The sequence below is a fragment of the Ranitomeya variabilis genome, chromosome 5, assembly GCF_051348905.1.
Source record: "Ranitomeya variabilis isolate aRanVar5 chromosome 5, aRanVar5.hap1, whole genome shotgun sequence".
Lineage (NCBI taxonomy): Eukaryota > Metazoa > Chordata > Amphibia > Anura > Dendrobatidae > Ranitomeya > Ranitomeya variabilis.
The window spans coordinates 685,726,624-685,745,116 of NC_135236.1; the positions used below are offsets into that span (position 1 = coordinate 685,726,624).

The 18,493-nt window shown below is 52.1% G+C and overlaps 1 protein-coding gene across 6 annotated transcripts in view; it reads left to right on the forward strand.

The window, feature by feature from the left end:
- ABCC9 (ATP binding cassette subfamily C member 9) overlaps positions 1-18,493 on the forward strand; it is a 184,550-nt gene that overhangs the window by 82,363 nt on the left and 83,694 nt on the right. For 4 of the 6 annotated variants that reach the window (XM_077267227.1, XM_077267228.1, XM_077267225.1 and 1 more), the window contains exons 15-18: positions 4,239-4,343; positions 4,446-4,518; positions 5,004-5,109; positions 7,508-7,537. In XM_077267227.1, the coding sequence (XP_077123342.1) occupies positions 4,239-4,343; positions 4,446-4,518; positions 5,004-5,109; positions 7,508-7,537 (314 nt within the window). The remainder of the gene's footprint in view (positions 1-4,238; positions 4,344-4,445; positions 4,519-5,003; positions 5,110-7,507; positions 7,538-18,493) is intronic. The other 2 variants (XM_077267229.1, XM_077267230.1) reach the window with 1 other exon arrangement.

The window sequence follows — 18,493 nt, forward strand, 5'->3', positions numbered from 1 at the left end:
GAGATCTCTGCGGTGTGTCTCACTGATACACTGTAACACACGCTCAGCGGTGGAGATCTCTGCGGTGTGTCTCACTGATACACTGTAACACACTCTCAGCAGTGGAGATCTCTGCGGTGTGTCTCACTGATACACTGTAACACACTCTCAGCGGTGGAGATCTCTGCGGTGTGTCTCACTGTTACACTGTAACACACTCTCAGCGGTGGAGATCTCTGCGGTGTGTCTCACTGATACACTGTAACACACTCTCAGCGGTGGAGATCTCTGCGGTGTGTCTCACTGATACACTGTAACACACTCTCAGCGGTGGAGATCTCTGCGGTGTGTCTCACTGATACACTGTAACACACTCTCAGCGGTGGAGATCTCTGCGGTGTGTGTCACTGATACACTGTAACACACTCTCAGCGGTGGAGATCTCTGCGGTGTGTCTCACTGTTACACTGTAACACACTCTCAGCGGTGGAGATCTCTGCGGTGTGTGTCACTGATACACTGTAACACACTCTCAGCGGTGGAGATCTCTGCGGTGTGTGTCACTGATACACTGTAACACACTCTCAGCGGTGGAGATCTCTGCGGTGTGTGTCACTGATACACTGTAACACACTCTCAGCGGTGGAGATCTCTGCGGTGTTTCTCACTGTTACACTGTAACACACTCTCAGCGGTGGAGATCTCTGCCGTGTTTCTCACTGATACACTGTAACACACTCTCAGCGGTGGAGATCTCTGCGGTGTGTGTCACTGATACACTGTAACACACTCTCAGCGGTGGAGATCTCTGCGGTGTTTCTCACTGTTACACTGTAACACACTCTCAGCGGTGGAGATCTCTGCCGTGTTTCTCACTGATACACTGTAACACACTCTCAGCGGTGGAGATCTCTGCGGTGTTTCTCACTGTTACACTGTAACACACTCTCAGTGGTGGAGATCTCTGCGGTGTGTCTCACTGATACACTGTAACACACTCTCAGCGGTGGAGATCTCTGCGGTGTTTCTCACTGATACACTGTAACACACTCTCAGCGGTGGAGATCTCTGCGGTGTGTCTCACTGTTACACTGTAACACACTCTCAGCGGTGGAGATCTCTGCGGTGTGTCTCACTGATACACTGTAACACACTCTCAGCGGTGGAGATCTCTGCGGTGTTTCTCACTGATACACTGTAACACACTCTCAGCGGTGGAGATCTCTGCGGTGTGTCTCACTGATACACTGTAACACACTCTCAGCAGTGGAGATCTCTGCGGTGTGTCTCACTGATACACTGTAACACACTCTCAGCGGTGGAGATCTCTGCGGTGTGTCTCACTGATACACTGTAACACACTCTCAGCGGTGGAGATCTCTGCGGTGTGTGTCACTGATACACTGTAACACACTCTCAGCGGTGGAGATCTCTGCGGTGTTTCTCACTGTTACACTGTAACACACTCTCAGTGGTGGAGATCTCTGCGGTGTGTCTCACTGATACACTGTAACACACTCTCAGCGGTGGAGATCTCTGCGGTGTTTCTCACTGATACACTGTAACACACTCTCAGCGGTGGAGATCTCTGCGGTGTGTCTCACTGTTACACTGTAACACACTCTCAGCGGTGGAGATCTCTGCGGTGTGTCTCACTGATACACTGTAACACACTCTCAGCGGTGGAGATCTCTGCGGTGTTTCTCACTGATACACTGTAACACACTCTCAGCGGTGGAGATCTCTGCGGTGTGTCTCACTGTTACACTGTAACACACTCTCAGCGGTGGAGATCTCTGCGGTGTGTCTCACTGATACACTGTAACACACTCTCAGCAGTGGAGATCTCTGCGGTGTGTGTCACTGATACACTGTAACACACTCTCAGCGGTGGAGATCTCTGCGGTGTGTCTCACTGTTACACTGTAACACACTCTCAGCGGTGGAGATCTCTGCGGTGTTTCTCACTGATACACTGTAACACACTCTCAGCGGTGGAGATCTCTGCGGTGTGTCTCACTGTTACACTGTAACACACTCTCAGCGGTGGAGATCTCTGCGGTGTGTCTCACTGTTACACTGTAACACACTCTCAGCGGTGGAGATCTCTGCGGTGTGTCTCACTGTTACACTGTAACACACTCTCAGCGGTGGAGATCTCTGCGGTGTGTCTCACTGATACACTGTAACACACTCTCAGCGGTGGAGATCTCTGCGGTGTGTCTCACTGTTACACTGTAACACACTCTCAGCAGTGGAGATCTCTGCGGTGTGTCTCACTGTTACACTGTAACACACTCTCAGCGGTGGAGATCTCTGCGGTGTGTCTCACTGTTACACTGTAACACACTCTCAGCAGTGGAGATCTCTGCGGTGTGTCTCACTGATACACTGTAACACACTCTCAGCGGTGGAGATCTCTGCGGTGTGTCTCACTGTTACACTGTAACACACTCTCAGCAGTGGAGATCTCTGCCGTGTTTCTCACTGATACACTGTAACACACTCTCAGCGGTGGAGATCTCTGCGGTGTTTCTCACTGTTACACTGTAACACACTCTCAGCGGTGGAGATCTCTGCGGTGTGTCTCACTGATACACTGTAACACACTCTCAGCAGTGGAGATCTCTGCGGTGTGTCTCACTGTTACACTGTAACACACTCTCAGCAGTGGAGATCTCTGCGGTGTGTCTCACTGATACACTGTAACACACTCTCAGCGGTGGAGATCTCTGCCGTGTTTCTCACTGATACACTGTAACACACTCTCAGCGGTGGAGATCTCTGCGGTGTGTCTCACTGATACACTGTAACACACTCTCAGCGGTGGAGATCTCTGCGGTGTGTCTCACTGTTACACTGTAACACACTCTCAGCAGTGGAGATCTCTGCGGTGTGTCTCACTGATACACTGTAACACACTCTCAGCAGTGGAGATCTCTGCGGTGTGTCTCACTGTTACACTGTAACACACTCTCAGCAGTGGAGATCTCTGCGGTGTGTCTCACTGATACACTGTAACACACTCTCAGCGGTGGAGATCTCTGCCGTGTGTCTCACTGATACACTGTAACACACTCTCAGCGGTGGAGATCTCTGCCGTGTTTCTCACTGATACACTGTAACACACTCTCAGCGGTGGAGATCTCTGCGGTGTGTCTCACTGATACACTGTAACACACTCTCAGCGGTGGAGATCTCTGCGGTGTGTCTCACTGATACACTGTAACACACTCTCAGCGGTGGAGATCTCTGCGGTGTGTGTCACTGTTACACTGTAACACACTCTCAGCGGTGGAGATCTCTGCCGTGTTTCTCACTGATACACTGTAACACACTCTCAGCGGTGGAGATCTCTGCGGTGTTTCTCACTGATACACTGTAACACACTCTCAGCGGTGGAGATCTCTGCGGTGTGTCTCACTGTTACACTGTAACACACTCTCAGCGGTGGAGATCTCTGCGGTGTGTCTCACTGTTACACTGTAACACACTCTCAGCGGTGGAGATCTCTGCCGTGTGTCTCACTGATACACTGTAACACACTCTCAGCGGTGGAGATCTCTGCGGTGTGTGTCACTGATACACTGTAACACACTCTCAGAGGTGGAGATCTCTGCGGTGTGTCTCACTGATACACTGTAACACACTCTCAGCGGTGGAGATCTCTGCGGTGTGTCTCACTGATACACTGTAACACACTCTCAGCGGTGGAGATCTCTGCGGTGTGTCTCACTGATACACTGTAACACACTCTCAGCGGTGGAGATCTCTGCGGTGTGTGTCACTGATACACTGTAACACACTCTCAGCGGTGGAGATCTCTGCCGTGTTTCTCACTGATACACTGTAACACACTCTCAGCAGTGGAGATCTCTGCGGTGTGTCTCACTGATACACTGTAACACACTCTCAGCGGTGGAGATCTCTGCCGTGTTTCTCACTGATACACTGTAACACACTCTCAGCAGTGGAGATCTCTGCCGTGTTTCTCACTGATACACTGTAACACACTCTCAGCGGTGGAGATCTCTGCGGTGTGTCTCACTGTTACACTGTAACACACTCTCAGCGGTGGAGATCTCTGCGGTGTGTCTCACTGATACACTGTAACACACTCTCAGCGGTGGAGATCTCTGCCGTGTTTCTCACTGTTACACTGTAACACACTCTCAGCGGTGGAGATCTCTGCCGTGTTTCTCACTGATGCTGCAGATTTTTCATCTCCATTTTTTCCCCGTCTTCTGTATTGTATTCAGCACTCGCGAGCGATTAATAGGAAGCAGCCGCTGAGATTCCAGCTGGATCGGTACGAGCAACCACCACGGAGACGCCCCGCCGACAGTGAGGAGGCTGCCATCAAGGTACCTGACCATGCGGATGAGATACTTTGTATCACTGGTGGGCGGGGCCAGGCGCGGTCTGCAGGCGGCAGCACAGTGATGGCGGATTCCCTTCTCTTCCAGGTGTTCGGCGGATACTTCTCCTGGGGGACGGGACTGGCCACATTGTCCAACATCGACATCCAGATCCCCACAGGTGAGACGCCGCTGAGCGATCATGTGACATGGCAGGAACACATCATGTCTAACTAATCCTCCAGTCACCTCCAGAGCTGCACTCACTATTCTGCTGTTACATTGTGTCTTATCCTCCAGTCACCTCCAGAGCTGCACTCACTATTCTGCTGTTACATTGTGTCTTATCCTCCAGTCACCTCCAGAGCTGCACTCACTATTCTGCTGTTACATTGTGTCTTATCCTCCAGTCACCTCCAGAGCTGCGCTCACTATCAGATGAGCAGGAAGGAGTCACATGACTCTTCACCTTTGCCCTCTATAATTTCTGGTGGCCACCAATGAGCAGAGCCACATACTGTCACATGACCATTTTCCCTGGTCCGTCTCAAGGGCTCCTTGGGGGCGGAGCTTACATACTGTTGCCCTGTAGTTGGTGCCTGTTTATTTTTGTGTCTATCAGTGTTGTCATGGGGGCGCGGGGCTAATACCATCTGTGTTGTGCAGATCAGCTGACCATGGTGGTCGGACAGGTCGGGTGCGGAAAATCATCGCTGCTGCTCGCCATCCTGGGAGAAATGCAGACGCTGGAGGGAAGAGTGAGCTGGAGCAAGTGAGTGCGGTATCTAAGCCGGTGTGATACACCCCACCCTGTGCCCCTGAGGAGAGGTATCTAAGCCGGTGTGATACACCCCACCCCATGCCCCTGAGGAAAGGTATCTAAACCGGTGTGATACACCCCACCCCGTGCCCCTGAGGAAAGGTATCTAAGCCGGTGTGATACACCCCACCCCATGCCCCTGAGGAGAGGTATCTAAGCCGGTGTGATACACCCCACCCTGTGCCCCTGAGGAGAGGTATGTAAGCCGGTGTGATACACCCCACCCTGTGCCCCTGAGGAGAGGTATGTAAGCCGGTGTGATACACCCCACCCCGTGCCCCTGAGGAGAGGTATCTAAGCTGGTGTGATACACCCCCACCCCGTGCCCCTGAGGAGAGGTATCTAAGCCGCTGTGATGCACCCCCACCCCGTGCCCCTGAGGAGAGGTATGTAAGCCGGTGTGATACACCCCACCCCGTGCCCCTGAGGAGAGGTATCTAAGCCGGTGTGATACACCCCCACTCCGTGCCCCTGAGGAGAGGTATCTAAGCCGCTGTGATACACCCCACCCCGTGCCCCTGAGGAGAGGTATCTAAGCCGGTGTGATACACCCCACCCCGTGCCCCTGAGGAGAGGTATCTAAGCCGGTGTGATACACCCCACCCCGTGCCCCTGAGGAAAGGTATCTAAGCCGGTGTGATACACCCCACCCCGTGCCCCTGAGGAGAGGTATCTAAGCCGGTGTGATACACCCCACCCCATGCCCCTGAGGAGAGGTATCTAAGCCGCTGTGATGCACCCCCACCCCGTGCCCCTGAGGAGAGGTATGTAAGCCGGTGTGATACACCCCACCCCGTGCCCCTGAGGAGAGGTATCTAAGCCGGTGTGATACACCCCCACTCCGTGCCCCTGAGGAGAGGTATCTAAGCCGCTGTGATACACCCCACCCCGTGCCCCTGAGGAGAGGTATCTAAGCCGGTGTGATACACCCCACCCCGTGCCCCTGAGGAGAGGTATCTAAGCCGGTGTGATACACCCCACCCCGTGCCCCTGAGGAAAGGTATCTAAGCCGGTGTGATACACCCCACCCCGTGCCCCTGAGGAGAGGTATCTAAGCCGGTGTGATACACCCCACCCCATGCCCCTGAGGAGAGGTATCTAAGCCGGTGTGATACACCCCACCCTGTGCCCCTGAGGAGAGGTATGTAAGCCGGTGTGATACACCCCACCCTGTGCCCCTGAGGAGAGGTATGTAAGCCGGTGTGATACACCCCACCCCGTGCCCCTGAGGAGAGGTATCTAAGCTGGTGTGATACACCCCCGCCCCGTGCCCCTGAGGAGAGGTATCTAAGCCGCTGTGATGCACCCCCACCCCGTGCCCCTGAGGAGAGGTATGTAAGCCGGTGTGATACACCCCACCCCGTGCCCCTGAGGAGAGGTATCTAAGCCGCTGTGATACACCCCACCCCGTGCCCCTGAGGAGAGGTATCTAAGCCGGTGTGATACACCCCACCCCGTGCCCCTGAGGAGAGGTATCTAAGCCGGTGTGATACACCCCACCCCGTGCCCCTGAGGAGAGGTATCTAAGCCGGTGTGATACACCCCACCCCGTGCCCCTGAGGAGAGGTATCTAAGCCGGTGTGATACACCCCCACCCCGTGCCCCTGAGAGGAATCTAAGCCGGTGTGATACACCCTACCCCGTGCCCCTGAGGAGAGGTATCTAAGCCGGTGTGATACACCCCACCCCGTGCCCCTGAGGAGAGGTATCTAAGCCGGTGTGATACACCCCACCCCGTGCCCCTGAGAGGAATCTAAGCCGGTGTGATACACCCCACCCTGTGCCCCTGAGAGGAATCTAAGCCGGTGTGATACACCCCACCCCGTGCCCCTGAGGAGAGGTATCTAAGCCGGTGTGACACACCCCACCCCGTGCCCCTGAGGAGAGGTATCTAAGCCGGTGTGATACACCCCACCCTGTGCCCCTGAGAGGTATCTAAGACGGTGTGATACACCCCACGCCGTGCCACCCAGGAGAGGTATCTAAGCCGGTGTGATACACCCCACCCAGTGCCACCCAGGAGAGGTATCTAAGCCGGTGTGATACACCCCACCCAGTGCCACCCAGGAGAGGTATCTAAGCCGGTGTGATACACCCCACCCAGTGCCACCCAGGAGAGGTATCTAAGCCGGTGTGATACACCACGTCAGACAACACTACCCCTCATCCTGCGCCCTTGAGCTGCTGTATCTCAGCTCCTCCTGTGTGATACATTTCTGGTGATGCTTTCTTTTCCTCCAATGTGATAACATTTGTTTTTCTAGGCGCCGTCCTCCTGCGATCGCTGCCGACACTGCACGGATTACGGGGGACCACAATTTACTTAGTAACGTTTTGCTGCACATTTCAGGTTCCCCCCGGATGGTGACGAGACGTACAGGTATCATCAGCTGTGCAGCCACGGGGGCGGCGGGGGGCCAAGTGTACAGGGGGCAGACGAGACCACCGAACAGAGCAACCCAGTGCAGCAGCCACAGGACTGAGTGCAGAATGGCTGATAACAGAGAGCAATAGATTGTAGGTGTGATTTATTATATGTAAATACATCACATGACACAACTACGATCCATTACAGGATCAGACACAACAGAACAAGAACAAAACTCCAATCAGACGACAGAATCCGACACAAATCACAAAGAAATAAACCAGAAATGGAGGAAAGTTCTCGACCTACTAATCAGGGAAAAAAATAATAGAAGGGAAGAAACAAAATACCCATAACTACATGATACCCCCTAAAATAATAAATAGTATAAAATCATGTAAGACCCCCGGCCCAGCGTCATTCATACTACTATATACAACCCCAACTACATTCACACCGTCCTATATACAATATTATATACAATATATACACTATAAACACATTATACTAAACCAAACACTATACAACACCGCAAACACAACAAAACCCTACTGGTCCCACTGCCTCACCTTACAGCCACCCCCTTACACCACCACATTCACCCCACAACAAACCTAAATACAATACAGTGTACAACATTAACATTTTTTTTTTAAATATATATATATATACACACCTACACTAACTATCCCGCCACCCCTGATCCAGCTCTGGCCACAAAGTTCAGGAATTATCCGAGCTAGGATCAGGCCCCAAAGTTTTTCCCCAGGCGGGGCCTGGGCCAGGCCAGATCAGTCTCTTATCACCGCCGTTGAACCCCCCAATCCCCCCACCCAACCTAACCAAGACCCTCTATTATACACACTATATACAATATATACAATACATTATATACAACATATACATAAACCAACTTCACAGAACACAACCTACATACTCACCACCCAAGGCTCAAGTTCGATGCCTGCAAACCTTCTATTCAAGGAACAGAGATACAAAACAAAAATCTAGGGTGTAAAGACATCAGCCCACCACCAGGATATAGGAGCGCTAACGGACTAAGGCACCCCGAAGGAGAAACCCCTCCAGAGATGGGCCGCCCTCCGGGCACCCAGTCTTTCGCACTCCAGAGAACGCACCTTCACCAGGGCACCTAGGATGCTGCTATAAACTTCATCTACACGGAGGATTTTACTCTGCGTCGAAACTAAAACTCGTGCGTTCCACGTGAAGTACCTGACCACTACGCTGACTAAGAATAAAGTGGCTCGGTCCCTTCTCCCGAGGTCTCCGAACACTCCATAGGCCCACTCGGCATAGGACAGAGTGGCCAGCCGCGGCCAACCAATGGAAGCGCCCACCCTGTTGTACACCTCTGTATTAAAGTGACAATGAAGCAGGAAGTGCTCCATGCTTTCCAGCATGGTAGCACAAGCCTCACGGGGACAATTCCTGTCCACGGAGCTCCTGTACTTCAAATTGTCCCTCACATACAACTTACCTTGGAAGCAGCGCCAAGTCAAGTCCCAATACTTCTTGGGGATCCTGCTAGAATTTATCAAACTCAACCCAACATCTAGATCCCGACTTGGGCAGTCCTTGGGGAACCAGTGGTCTCTGAAAATGCAAAAGCACGACCCGCATGTCGAGGAGTTTCCTCGGGAGGGACCTCACCTCCCACATTCCCAGACCCCACCGGAGCATCATTTTCAGAACCGGGGTAGCATAATGAAGCGATGGCCGGGGGACCGCCACGGTGCAGGAAGACTACTGTACACAAGATGAGGTGCAAACAACAAAGGGTAGATTTATTGGGAGGCAAGGAATGAAGTGGGTGAGGAAGATGCAAACAGGGGTATACAATGGCAAGAGACACTTTACAAGACTTATACACTTTATCTTGTCCGTAAAATAGCACAGTGCTCCTGCTATTACAGACTCAGAAAATGTCTCACAAGCAACTTTAAACAATACACAAATAACGATGATACTCTACGTATAACCTCCCTGGCCTTTACTAAGCAGGCCACACGGCTCCCGTGTACTGACTACTGAAGCCTACACTAGGCCCTAACAGGTGCCCCAAACAGGAACAGACTCACGGTGATGTTGGGGACTCAGGTCCAGTCCCAGGGGGGCCCCCAGCAGTTTATACGGTGGTGCGCACGGCTTTCTGTCAGCTCTGTGAAGCGTGGTCTTCTCCTTGCTTCCGGATCCTAGGGATGCTCCTGGAAACTGTAAGTCCCTTTTTCAGTATCTTCGTGGCTTCACAAACTAGCACAGAATAGCCACCTTTGCTGTACCTGGAAAAACCTTACAAATTTCACAAGTAAACTCTGTCCCAGCCTGGGACCTTTCTTGTAGCAAACAGCACACAGTTCTCTCTAGTAGCTTCCGCTCACACACACAGTTCAGGCTCAACTCCTCCCCTAATTCTAGGGCAGTTCATCTTCACAGCCTAAAGCAGGGGGAAGCAGGACATTCCATCACACCAGACAAGGGGGTGCTGTCTCTTAAAGTGGCAGCGTGTTACTGTCCATAACAGCACCACCCTCTTACATGCCTCCCTTCTTAATGATGGTTGTCCTCGACCATCACAGAATCAAGGTTGAAGCGTAATGAAGGAACGTGCAATGCGGAACAGCACCTATAGAGGAAGCAACAAAGGTGTAACAACAGACAGAGCACACTGTTCTACATATCGGACTGGTGGAACCCCTGCATTAGACCTCTGGGATCTCCGAAGCTCTTGGCTGTCAGGCAAGGCTTGACTATCTTCCAGAGGAACACTTGTTGCAGGAGACATTGTGAGCTCTTGTCTGGTCTCTTCCTCACATGGCGGTACTGGTACATCCATGGGATTACTGTCTCTGTGCGGCTGAGGACCTCCTACTGTGTCAGGGACGGTTCACCACTCATCATCGATTTCACCATCAGGCATGACAGATTCAGGAAGTGGAGTAGCACCTTCAGGCGACAATGGCGTAGAACAGACCTCAGACCGGCAAGGCCGCAGCATATTTCTGTGAAGTACTCTAGGGGCGGATGCCCCATTCTCAATCTGTACCTTGTAGACAGGTCCGTTAGCATACACTCGCTCGATAACCTTGTACGGCTGTACTTCCCATCTCTCACTTAGTTTTCCCTTAGGGCGTTTCTCTTTGACTAATACTCGGCCTCCAGGTTGGAGTGGTAACTCTTAAGTCGGTTTGTGGCCCGTATGTTCTTTTTCTTGCAATTGCTGACCCGCCAACCACCGTATCATTTGCAATCGTTGCCGATGCTCTTTCACCCATGAGGTGACAGTTCGCTCCATCACCTCCTCTGGCTGTTCCAAATTCAGCTCAATGATCTCTCGTCCAGCTCTTCCAAACAACAGTAGATAGGGGGTATAACCCGTGGTGGAGTGGACCCGATTGTTGTAGGTCCAGACCAATTCTGGCATATAGTCTGGCCAACACGCCTTCTTACCCTCCTCCAACGTTCTCAGCATTTGAAGTAAGGTTCTGTTGAAGCGTTCACAAGCTCCGTTGCCTTGAGGGTGGTAAGGGGTGGTCCGGGACCGCTCGATACCATACATGCGATACAATTCTTCCATCACCTTGCCTTGGAAACATGCGCCTTGGTCGGAGTAGATGCGCTTTGGGCACCCATACACCCGGATGAAGTCTTGACAGATGGCTCGCGCCGCCGTTTCTGCAGTCTGATCTCTAGTCGGAGTGACTACTGTGAACTTAGAGAAATGATCGGTCATCACCAAACAGTATTGCAGCCCCCGGGCCGAGTGTCCCGTGAGGAGATAGTCGATCATCAAGACTTCTAGCGGTTCCTTAGTTTGTATGGTCTGGATGGGTGCCCTCTGTTCAGTACTCTTAATGAGGTCACATACTCAACATTGCCGGCAACCACAAGCTCCAACCGGGGGCAATACACATACCGCTGTAACCATTGGTAGGTCTTTGTGGGGCCGAAGTGCGCTCTGAATTTGTGGGCTTCTTTAGCTACTTCTTGAGCCATTCTTCCTGGGATGACCACTTGCCACCTTACTTCCATATCTTTTGGCTGTTGCCTCTTACGATATAGCACTGACTCTCACACTTCCAGTCTATCCCACTGGTGCAACACACTCCTCATTTCAGAGTCCAGATCATCTCTCTCTTGTTTGCCAGGCTTCCGCTTTTGCATTACCCACCATTTCATCTGTCTCAGCCCTTCGTCTTCATCCTGAACGTGTCCCCATTCCTCATTGGTTCTCCCCAGGGACCGGGGTAATGTGCAGGCCTCCCTTCTTGACTGGGCCGCAACCATTGGGGGCTTAAACTTACTAAAGTCTGGGGTTTCCTCCTCTTCGAGTTGCTCATCAAGATCCCCCACTGGAGTCTCCACAGGCACTCTTGACAGCCCATCAGCATTTGCGTTTTCGGTAGCAGAGCAATAACGGATGTTAAAGTCGAACTTAGCTAGGTGAGCCATCCACCGTTGTTCTAAGGCCCCCAATTTAGCATTCTCAAGGTGGGCCAGGGGATTATTGTCTGTTCGAACTTGAATCTTGGTACCTGTCAGGAAGCCTGCAAACTTTTCTGTCATGGCCCACGCCAGGGCCAGGAGCTCTAACCGGAAGGAGCTGTAATTGTGAGGTATTTCTTTCGCTGTCTCGCAGGGACCTGCTAGCATGACTCTTTCGTATCTGAGAAAGTACTGCACCGAGTCCATGAAAGCTACCATCGGTGTACAACAGGAACGGTTGATCGAAGTCTGCGTAGGCCAAAATCGGGGCCGAAGTAAGGGCATTCTTTATAGCCTGGAAGGCCTCGTCTTGTCCCTGTGCCCAGGGGATGCGCTGGGTCTTCGACACTCCAGCGGTCCCCCTCAGCAACTCATTGAGAGGACCTGCCACCTTCGCGAAGTCTTTAACAAACCGGCGGTAGTACCCAGCGAGTCCCAGGAAGGCCTGGAGTTCTCTCATGGTTCAAGGGACTGGCCACTTCTGGATAGCAGCCACTTTTTCTGGTGAGGGTAGAACTCCATCTTGTGACACTATGTGGCCCAGGTACTCGATCTCTCTTGAAGAGGTGGCACTTCTTTGGCTTCACCTTTAGGTTATGAGCCCGCAGTCTTCGGAGTACCTGTCCAAGCCAGGCAAGGTTTTCTTCGAATGAGGCTGAAAACACAATGATGTCATCCAGATAGATCAGGTTAGCCTCAAAATTTAAATCTCCCAAACAATTTTCCATCAGCCGTTGAAAGGTGCCTGGAGCATTGGAGAGCCCGAAGGGCATCCAGTTAAACTCGAACAGCCCCATAGGGAGGATGAAGGTGGTTTTCTCTCTGTCTTTCTCTGCCACGGCTACTTGCCAGTATCCGCTTGCTAGGTCTAGGGTGGAGAAGTACTTGGCTTTCCCCAACGCTGTCAAGGATTCCTCGACGCGGGGCAACGGATACGAGTCTCGAACAGTGCAGGCATTGAGTTTCCTGTAATCTACACAGAACCGGATGGTCCCATCCTTTTTCTTGACGAGCACCACCGGGGCTGCCCAAGGGCTCTGACTACTCTGCACCACTCCTGAATCCAGCATCTGCCTCAGTAATGTCTTCACCTCTTGATACATCTTGGGCGGGATCTGCCGGTGTCGTTATCGAATTGGACGAGCTTCTCCGGTCGGTATCTCGTGCGTGATTGCTTCAGTACAGCCGAAATCCTCGGCGTGACGGGTGAATGCGGCCTGATGTTCCCACAGCATAGCTTCTATTGCTTGCACACGCTCAGGGCCCAGAGCCTTCACATCCACTTCCATTTGATTAAGGATGACCCGTCCACTCCACTCCGGGGATGGCGTCTCTTCGGCCCCCACAGCAACTGCTGGGGTCCACCCCGCACCTTCTTTCGGCGATAAAGACATCTCCTTTTGACTCGCCACTTCGCCCTTATGTAGGTACACCAGGGCCAGATCTGTCCCTTGTGGCAAGGTGACCTCCCCGGGGCCCACATTCAAAGCTCTTATGGGGACGTGTCCTCGCTGGACCACAGCTATTGTACGAGCTATCATGACTTCTTGGTCCACTCCTCTGCCTACCACAGGCTGAACAACCACTTCCAACCTATCAAGGTTGCGATGCGTCCCCACTGAAAGGTATACTATAGTTTCTCGCTCGGGAGGCAGGATTACAGGTTCTTTACCAGGAGCCCTGATGACCCCTACTGTCTGATAAGATGGCACACTCTTCTGCGTCCCACAGACGCGGATCAGTCGTTGAAGAGCTTCTTGAGTAGGCTTATGTGTAGTAGCCTTCTTCCAATATCCAGGTCTCCGTTTGGTAAACATAATCTGATTGAGTTCACATAGGATATTCATCCCCAGTACGACAGGCACATCTTCTTTGATAGGCTCAGGGAATAGCAGGATCCCTTTTCTCCCCACTTCTTGCCCACAGATTTGAATATTCATCCACACGACCCCTGTGACCGGGATCGGTTGTTGGTTGGCAGCAAACAACCGGATCAATGTCTCTTTTTCTGGCTTGGCCAGGGCCTGGAAATGCTGCTGGAAATAATACGTTTCTGGCATCGTCGTCACTTGTGACCCGGTATCTACCAGGCAATCCACTAGAACTCCCTCAAATTCAGCACGTAGGATGGGACTCCCAGCAATCAAGTGTTCGTTATGATATGGAGCGGCCTCTCTCCTCTCCTCCCCCAGAGAGTGCCGCACTACTGCGGGGGTTGGTAGTTTAACGGCGGCTTCCGCTGGCCTTGAGTATACAGTAGTTCCGACAGTCTCTAGCAAGGTGACCCACATTCCCAGCATTGGATGCCTCCTCCTCGCCAGGGGGCACCTCGAGCCTGTCCTCGTGCCTCTGATGCCTGACGGGAGGGGGCTTGCTCCCACTGATCCCTTATCGGTCAGGCTGAAGTATGGTTGCATGAGTACGGTGGGTCAGGCTCTTGTAGTTCCCCCACTCTTCGCTCCATCTGGGTCAGTTTCTCTTGCACGTTAACAAGGGACCACTGCAAGTCTTGCACTACCTGGACCAGCACCTCTTGATGGTTTGGGTCCCCTCTGGAATTGGTGCCCTGGACACGCATCACCCCAGACGCATAGCTCTCTTCTTTACTTCGGGCCACTGTTTCCACCAGGATTTGACGAAACGTAAGGGCCAGATCTGCCCGGACCCGTTCTGACAGTGCTCGCCTCAAGGATGTGCTGTGCAGTCCCAGAATGAATTGCTCCCGGAGTATCCGGTCGTTAGAGCCCATGCCGCCAAATCCATCCGCCTCTTTTCTCTGCAGCTCTGCTAACACTTCTTGCAGTGCTGTTGCATACTGAGAAATTCCTTCTTCTTCCCGCTGCAGCCTGGAGAAAAATTTGGCGCGAAGGTGTCCGGTGCTAGCAGTCTCGCCGTAGATCTCTTCCAGGAACTTCACTATATCCTTCAGGGTACTGTGGGTGAGTTCTGGTTGTAGGCAGACGTTTCTGCAGGCTTCCCCCTCTAGGGCAGTTAACGCAATGTCAACTTCAAGGTCTGGGCTGATGTTATAAATCCTCAGGGTGCTTTGCAGCCGGGACACCCAGTCAGACAGCGGCATATTCTTGCCGTCAAACTTTGGTAGCACACTAAATATGGTGCCCATAGGGAGTGTCCTTGCAGGGGTTCCACCAATGCCCACAGCATCTCCATTAACATTAGCATTCCCGCCATTGCTGTCTGCTGCCTCAATCTTAGTGACAGTACCCTGCTCGCAGCGCCACTTGAAGCGATGGCCGGGGGACCACCACTGTGCAGGAAGACTACTGTACACATGATGAGGTGCAAACAACAAAGGGTAGATTTATTGGGAGGCAAGGAATGAAGTGGGTGAGGAAGATGCAAACGGGTATACAATGGCAAGAGACACTTTACAAGACTTATAAACTTTATCTTGTCCGTAAAATAGCATGTTGCTCCAACTATTACAGACTCAGAAAATGTCTCACAAGCAACTTTAAACAATACACAAATAACGATGCTACTCTACGTATAACCTCCCTGGCCCTTACTAAGCAGGCCACACGGCTCCCGTGTACTGACTACTGAAGCCTGTACTAGGCCCTAACAGGTGCATCAAACAGGAACAGACTCACGGTCATGTTGGGGACTCAGGTCCAGTCCCAGGGGGCCCCCAGCAGTCTATACGGTGGTGCACACGGCTTTCTGTCAGCTCTGTGAAGCGTGGTCTTCTCCTTGCTTCCGGATCCTAGGGATGCTCCTGGAAACTGTAAGTCCCTTTTTCAGTATCTTCGTGGCTTCACAAACTAGCACAGAACAGCCACCTTTGCTGTACCCGGAAAAGCCTTGCAAATTTCACAAGTACACTCCGTCCCAGCCTGGGACCTTTCTTGTAGCAAACAGCACACAGTTCTCTCTAGCAGCTTCCGCTCACACACACAGTTCAGGCTCAACTCCTTCCCTAATTCTAGGGCAGTTCATCTTCACAGCCTAAAGCAGGGGGAAGCAGGACATTCCATCACACCAGACAAGGGGGTGCTGTCTCTTAAAGTGGCAGCGTGTTACTGTCCATAACAGCACCACCCTCTTACAATAATCCAGGAGATGCCCATGCGGTGTGCAGAGATCCTTCAATCTTCCACCTGTCTCTCATTCCTGAAAGAAAGGCTGAAACCATCCCTTGCAGGAGAATACCCACGAAGGAGCCCTCTCTATCCAGAGGTTTGCTACATTAACTTTCAAAAAGGTGTTCACCATATTCAACCCCTCTAGTCTCCTCGTGCATTAAGTGACCTCCCGCTTGACTAGGTTCAGTCTATTTCCCCATAACATCTGGAAGAACAGACTATAGACCCGTGTCCAGAGAGGCTCTGGCAAACTGACCAGGTAGATTAGCAAGGGGAGCAGGAAAGCTTTGCACAGGTCAACCCTTTCCCTCAGGGTCAAAGACCAACCCTTCCATTGGTCCACTCTTTGGGCAACACCTATGATTCTGCCTTCCCAGTTTTTCGTGGGGTAATCACCCTGGGCAATATTCTTGGGTTTCAGGGAGGGTGTCCGGAAGATCAAACCTGGGATCCCTTCCTCCCAGCCAGAGAATCACACTTGTCCTGGTTGACCTTGGACCGGATGCCTCCGAGTAGCTCTCCACTTCTGACATCACCACCATCGTCTCCTCCTGCGAAGAAACAAAGATGGTGACGTCGTCCGCGTAGGCCACTACCCTCAGGATAGCTTCCGGCACCAGACCGCCCCTTCCTCACCCCAGCCAACGGTCCACAATCAACCCTTCTGAGGAAGAGATCGATCGCAAAAGCGTAAAACAAAGGGCTAAGAGGGCAGCCCTGGTGGACACCAGATCCTACCCTGAAAGGTTGTCCAATCCACCCGTTTACCAGAGGGAAAGTCTCAGCCCCTGTATACAAGGTCTTAAGCCAGTCCACAAACCCTCCAGGCAGACCATACCTCAAGAGTGGACCAGAGGTACTCGTGGTCGACCCAATCAAAGGCTTTTGCCTGATCCAGGGTCAACAGGAACCCCTTCCAAAGACCCGCCCTGCCTTGCTTCATGGCCTCTGGGACACCCAGAACAGCACTGAAAGTGCTACGGCCAGGAACGCAACAGTGCTGGGCTTCCGAAAGGAGCCGCGGTGCAAACTTCACCAGCCTGCTGAAAAGTATCTTAGCCAAAACCTTCCTGTCCACATTGAGAAGTGCTATGGAACGCCAATTGTCAATGCGTGATGGATCCTTACCCTTTGACAAAATGATCAAAGCTGACCTCCTTAATGATCTCGGCAGAGTGCCCGAGGACAGACACTCATTAAGAGTCAAGAGGGGGACCAAAGAGTCCCGAAAGGTCCTAAAGAACTTGGATGTTAAGCCATCTGGACCTGGCGATTTTTTTTTTTTTTCTTGGGCCTGAGCCCATCGATTGCCACTCTTACTTCCTCTTCTTTGATCACTTCTGCCAAACCGCCCAGCGAGAGGTCAGCCCCTGGCTCAGGAACAGCTTCAGCCAGGAAAGCAGACATCCTGTCACGATCCAGTTCCTTCCTTCCCAAGAGGTGCGAGTAGTATGAACCGACGACCTCCAAGATCCCTGATCTGGACCTTCTCAGGGATCCCGTACTGTTTATCAACCCCGTCACTATCTACTGACATCTTGCAACTTCTGTAAGGGTCGGGCGAGTAGTACTTCCCATAGTCCCTCTCAAAAACCAAAGATGCGTGCCTATCGTACTGACACCTCTTCAGCAAGGATTTCACACTGGAGATCGCCTCGCGGCTACCCCCAGTCGAGACAAGATGCTCGAGTTTCCTTCTCAGGCTCTGATACAGGCGATCCCTGTTCAGGCTTCTGAGGTTCGAGAGTTTCCAGAAGAATCTCACCACCTGATGTTTGAACATCTCCCACCACTCTGACTTAGTGTTACTTAGGCCCAGCAGTGGTACCTGGCTCTGAAGAAATTCCTGAAAAGGACCATCTTACAGCTTCTTCCTCAAGGAGTGACCAATTCAGCTTCCAATAACCTCTTCCCATCCGAGGAGTCTCTGTAACGCTCAGAGAAAACATAATCAAACAGTGATCAGAGATCTCCACAACCGACAACGGCGAGGAGACTGCCTACTCCTTCAAATAAAACCTGTCTAACCTAGACCTGCACTGACTACCTCTAAAAAAGGTGAACCCCGCGTGGCCTGTGTTGTGCCGGATGTGGACATCCACCAGGCGTGCCTCACTTACTATCCTATTTAGCGCGACGCAATCGTAAGCCAGCCGGTCTCCGGAACCTCCTCTATCACAGGGTCTCGTGACATTGTTCAAATCCCCTTCAAAGACCACCTGCCGACTTGAAAATAAGAAAGGTTTGATCTTAATGAAGAGACACTTGCGGTCCAACTTGGACTGGGGACCGTAGATGTTGATGACCTGAAGCTCCTGTCCCCCCATGGAGACATCTAGGATCAAGCATCTCACCA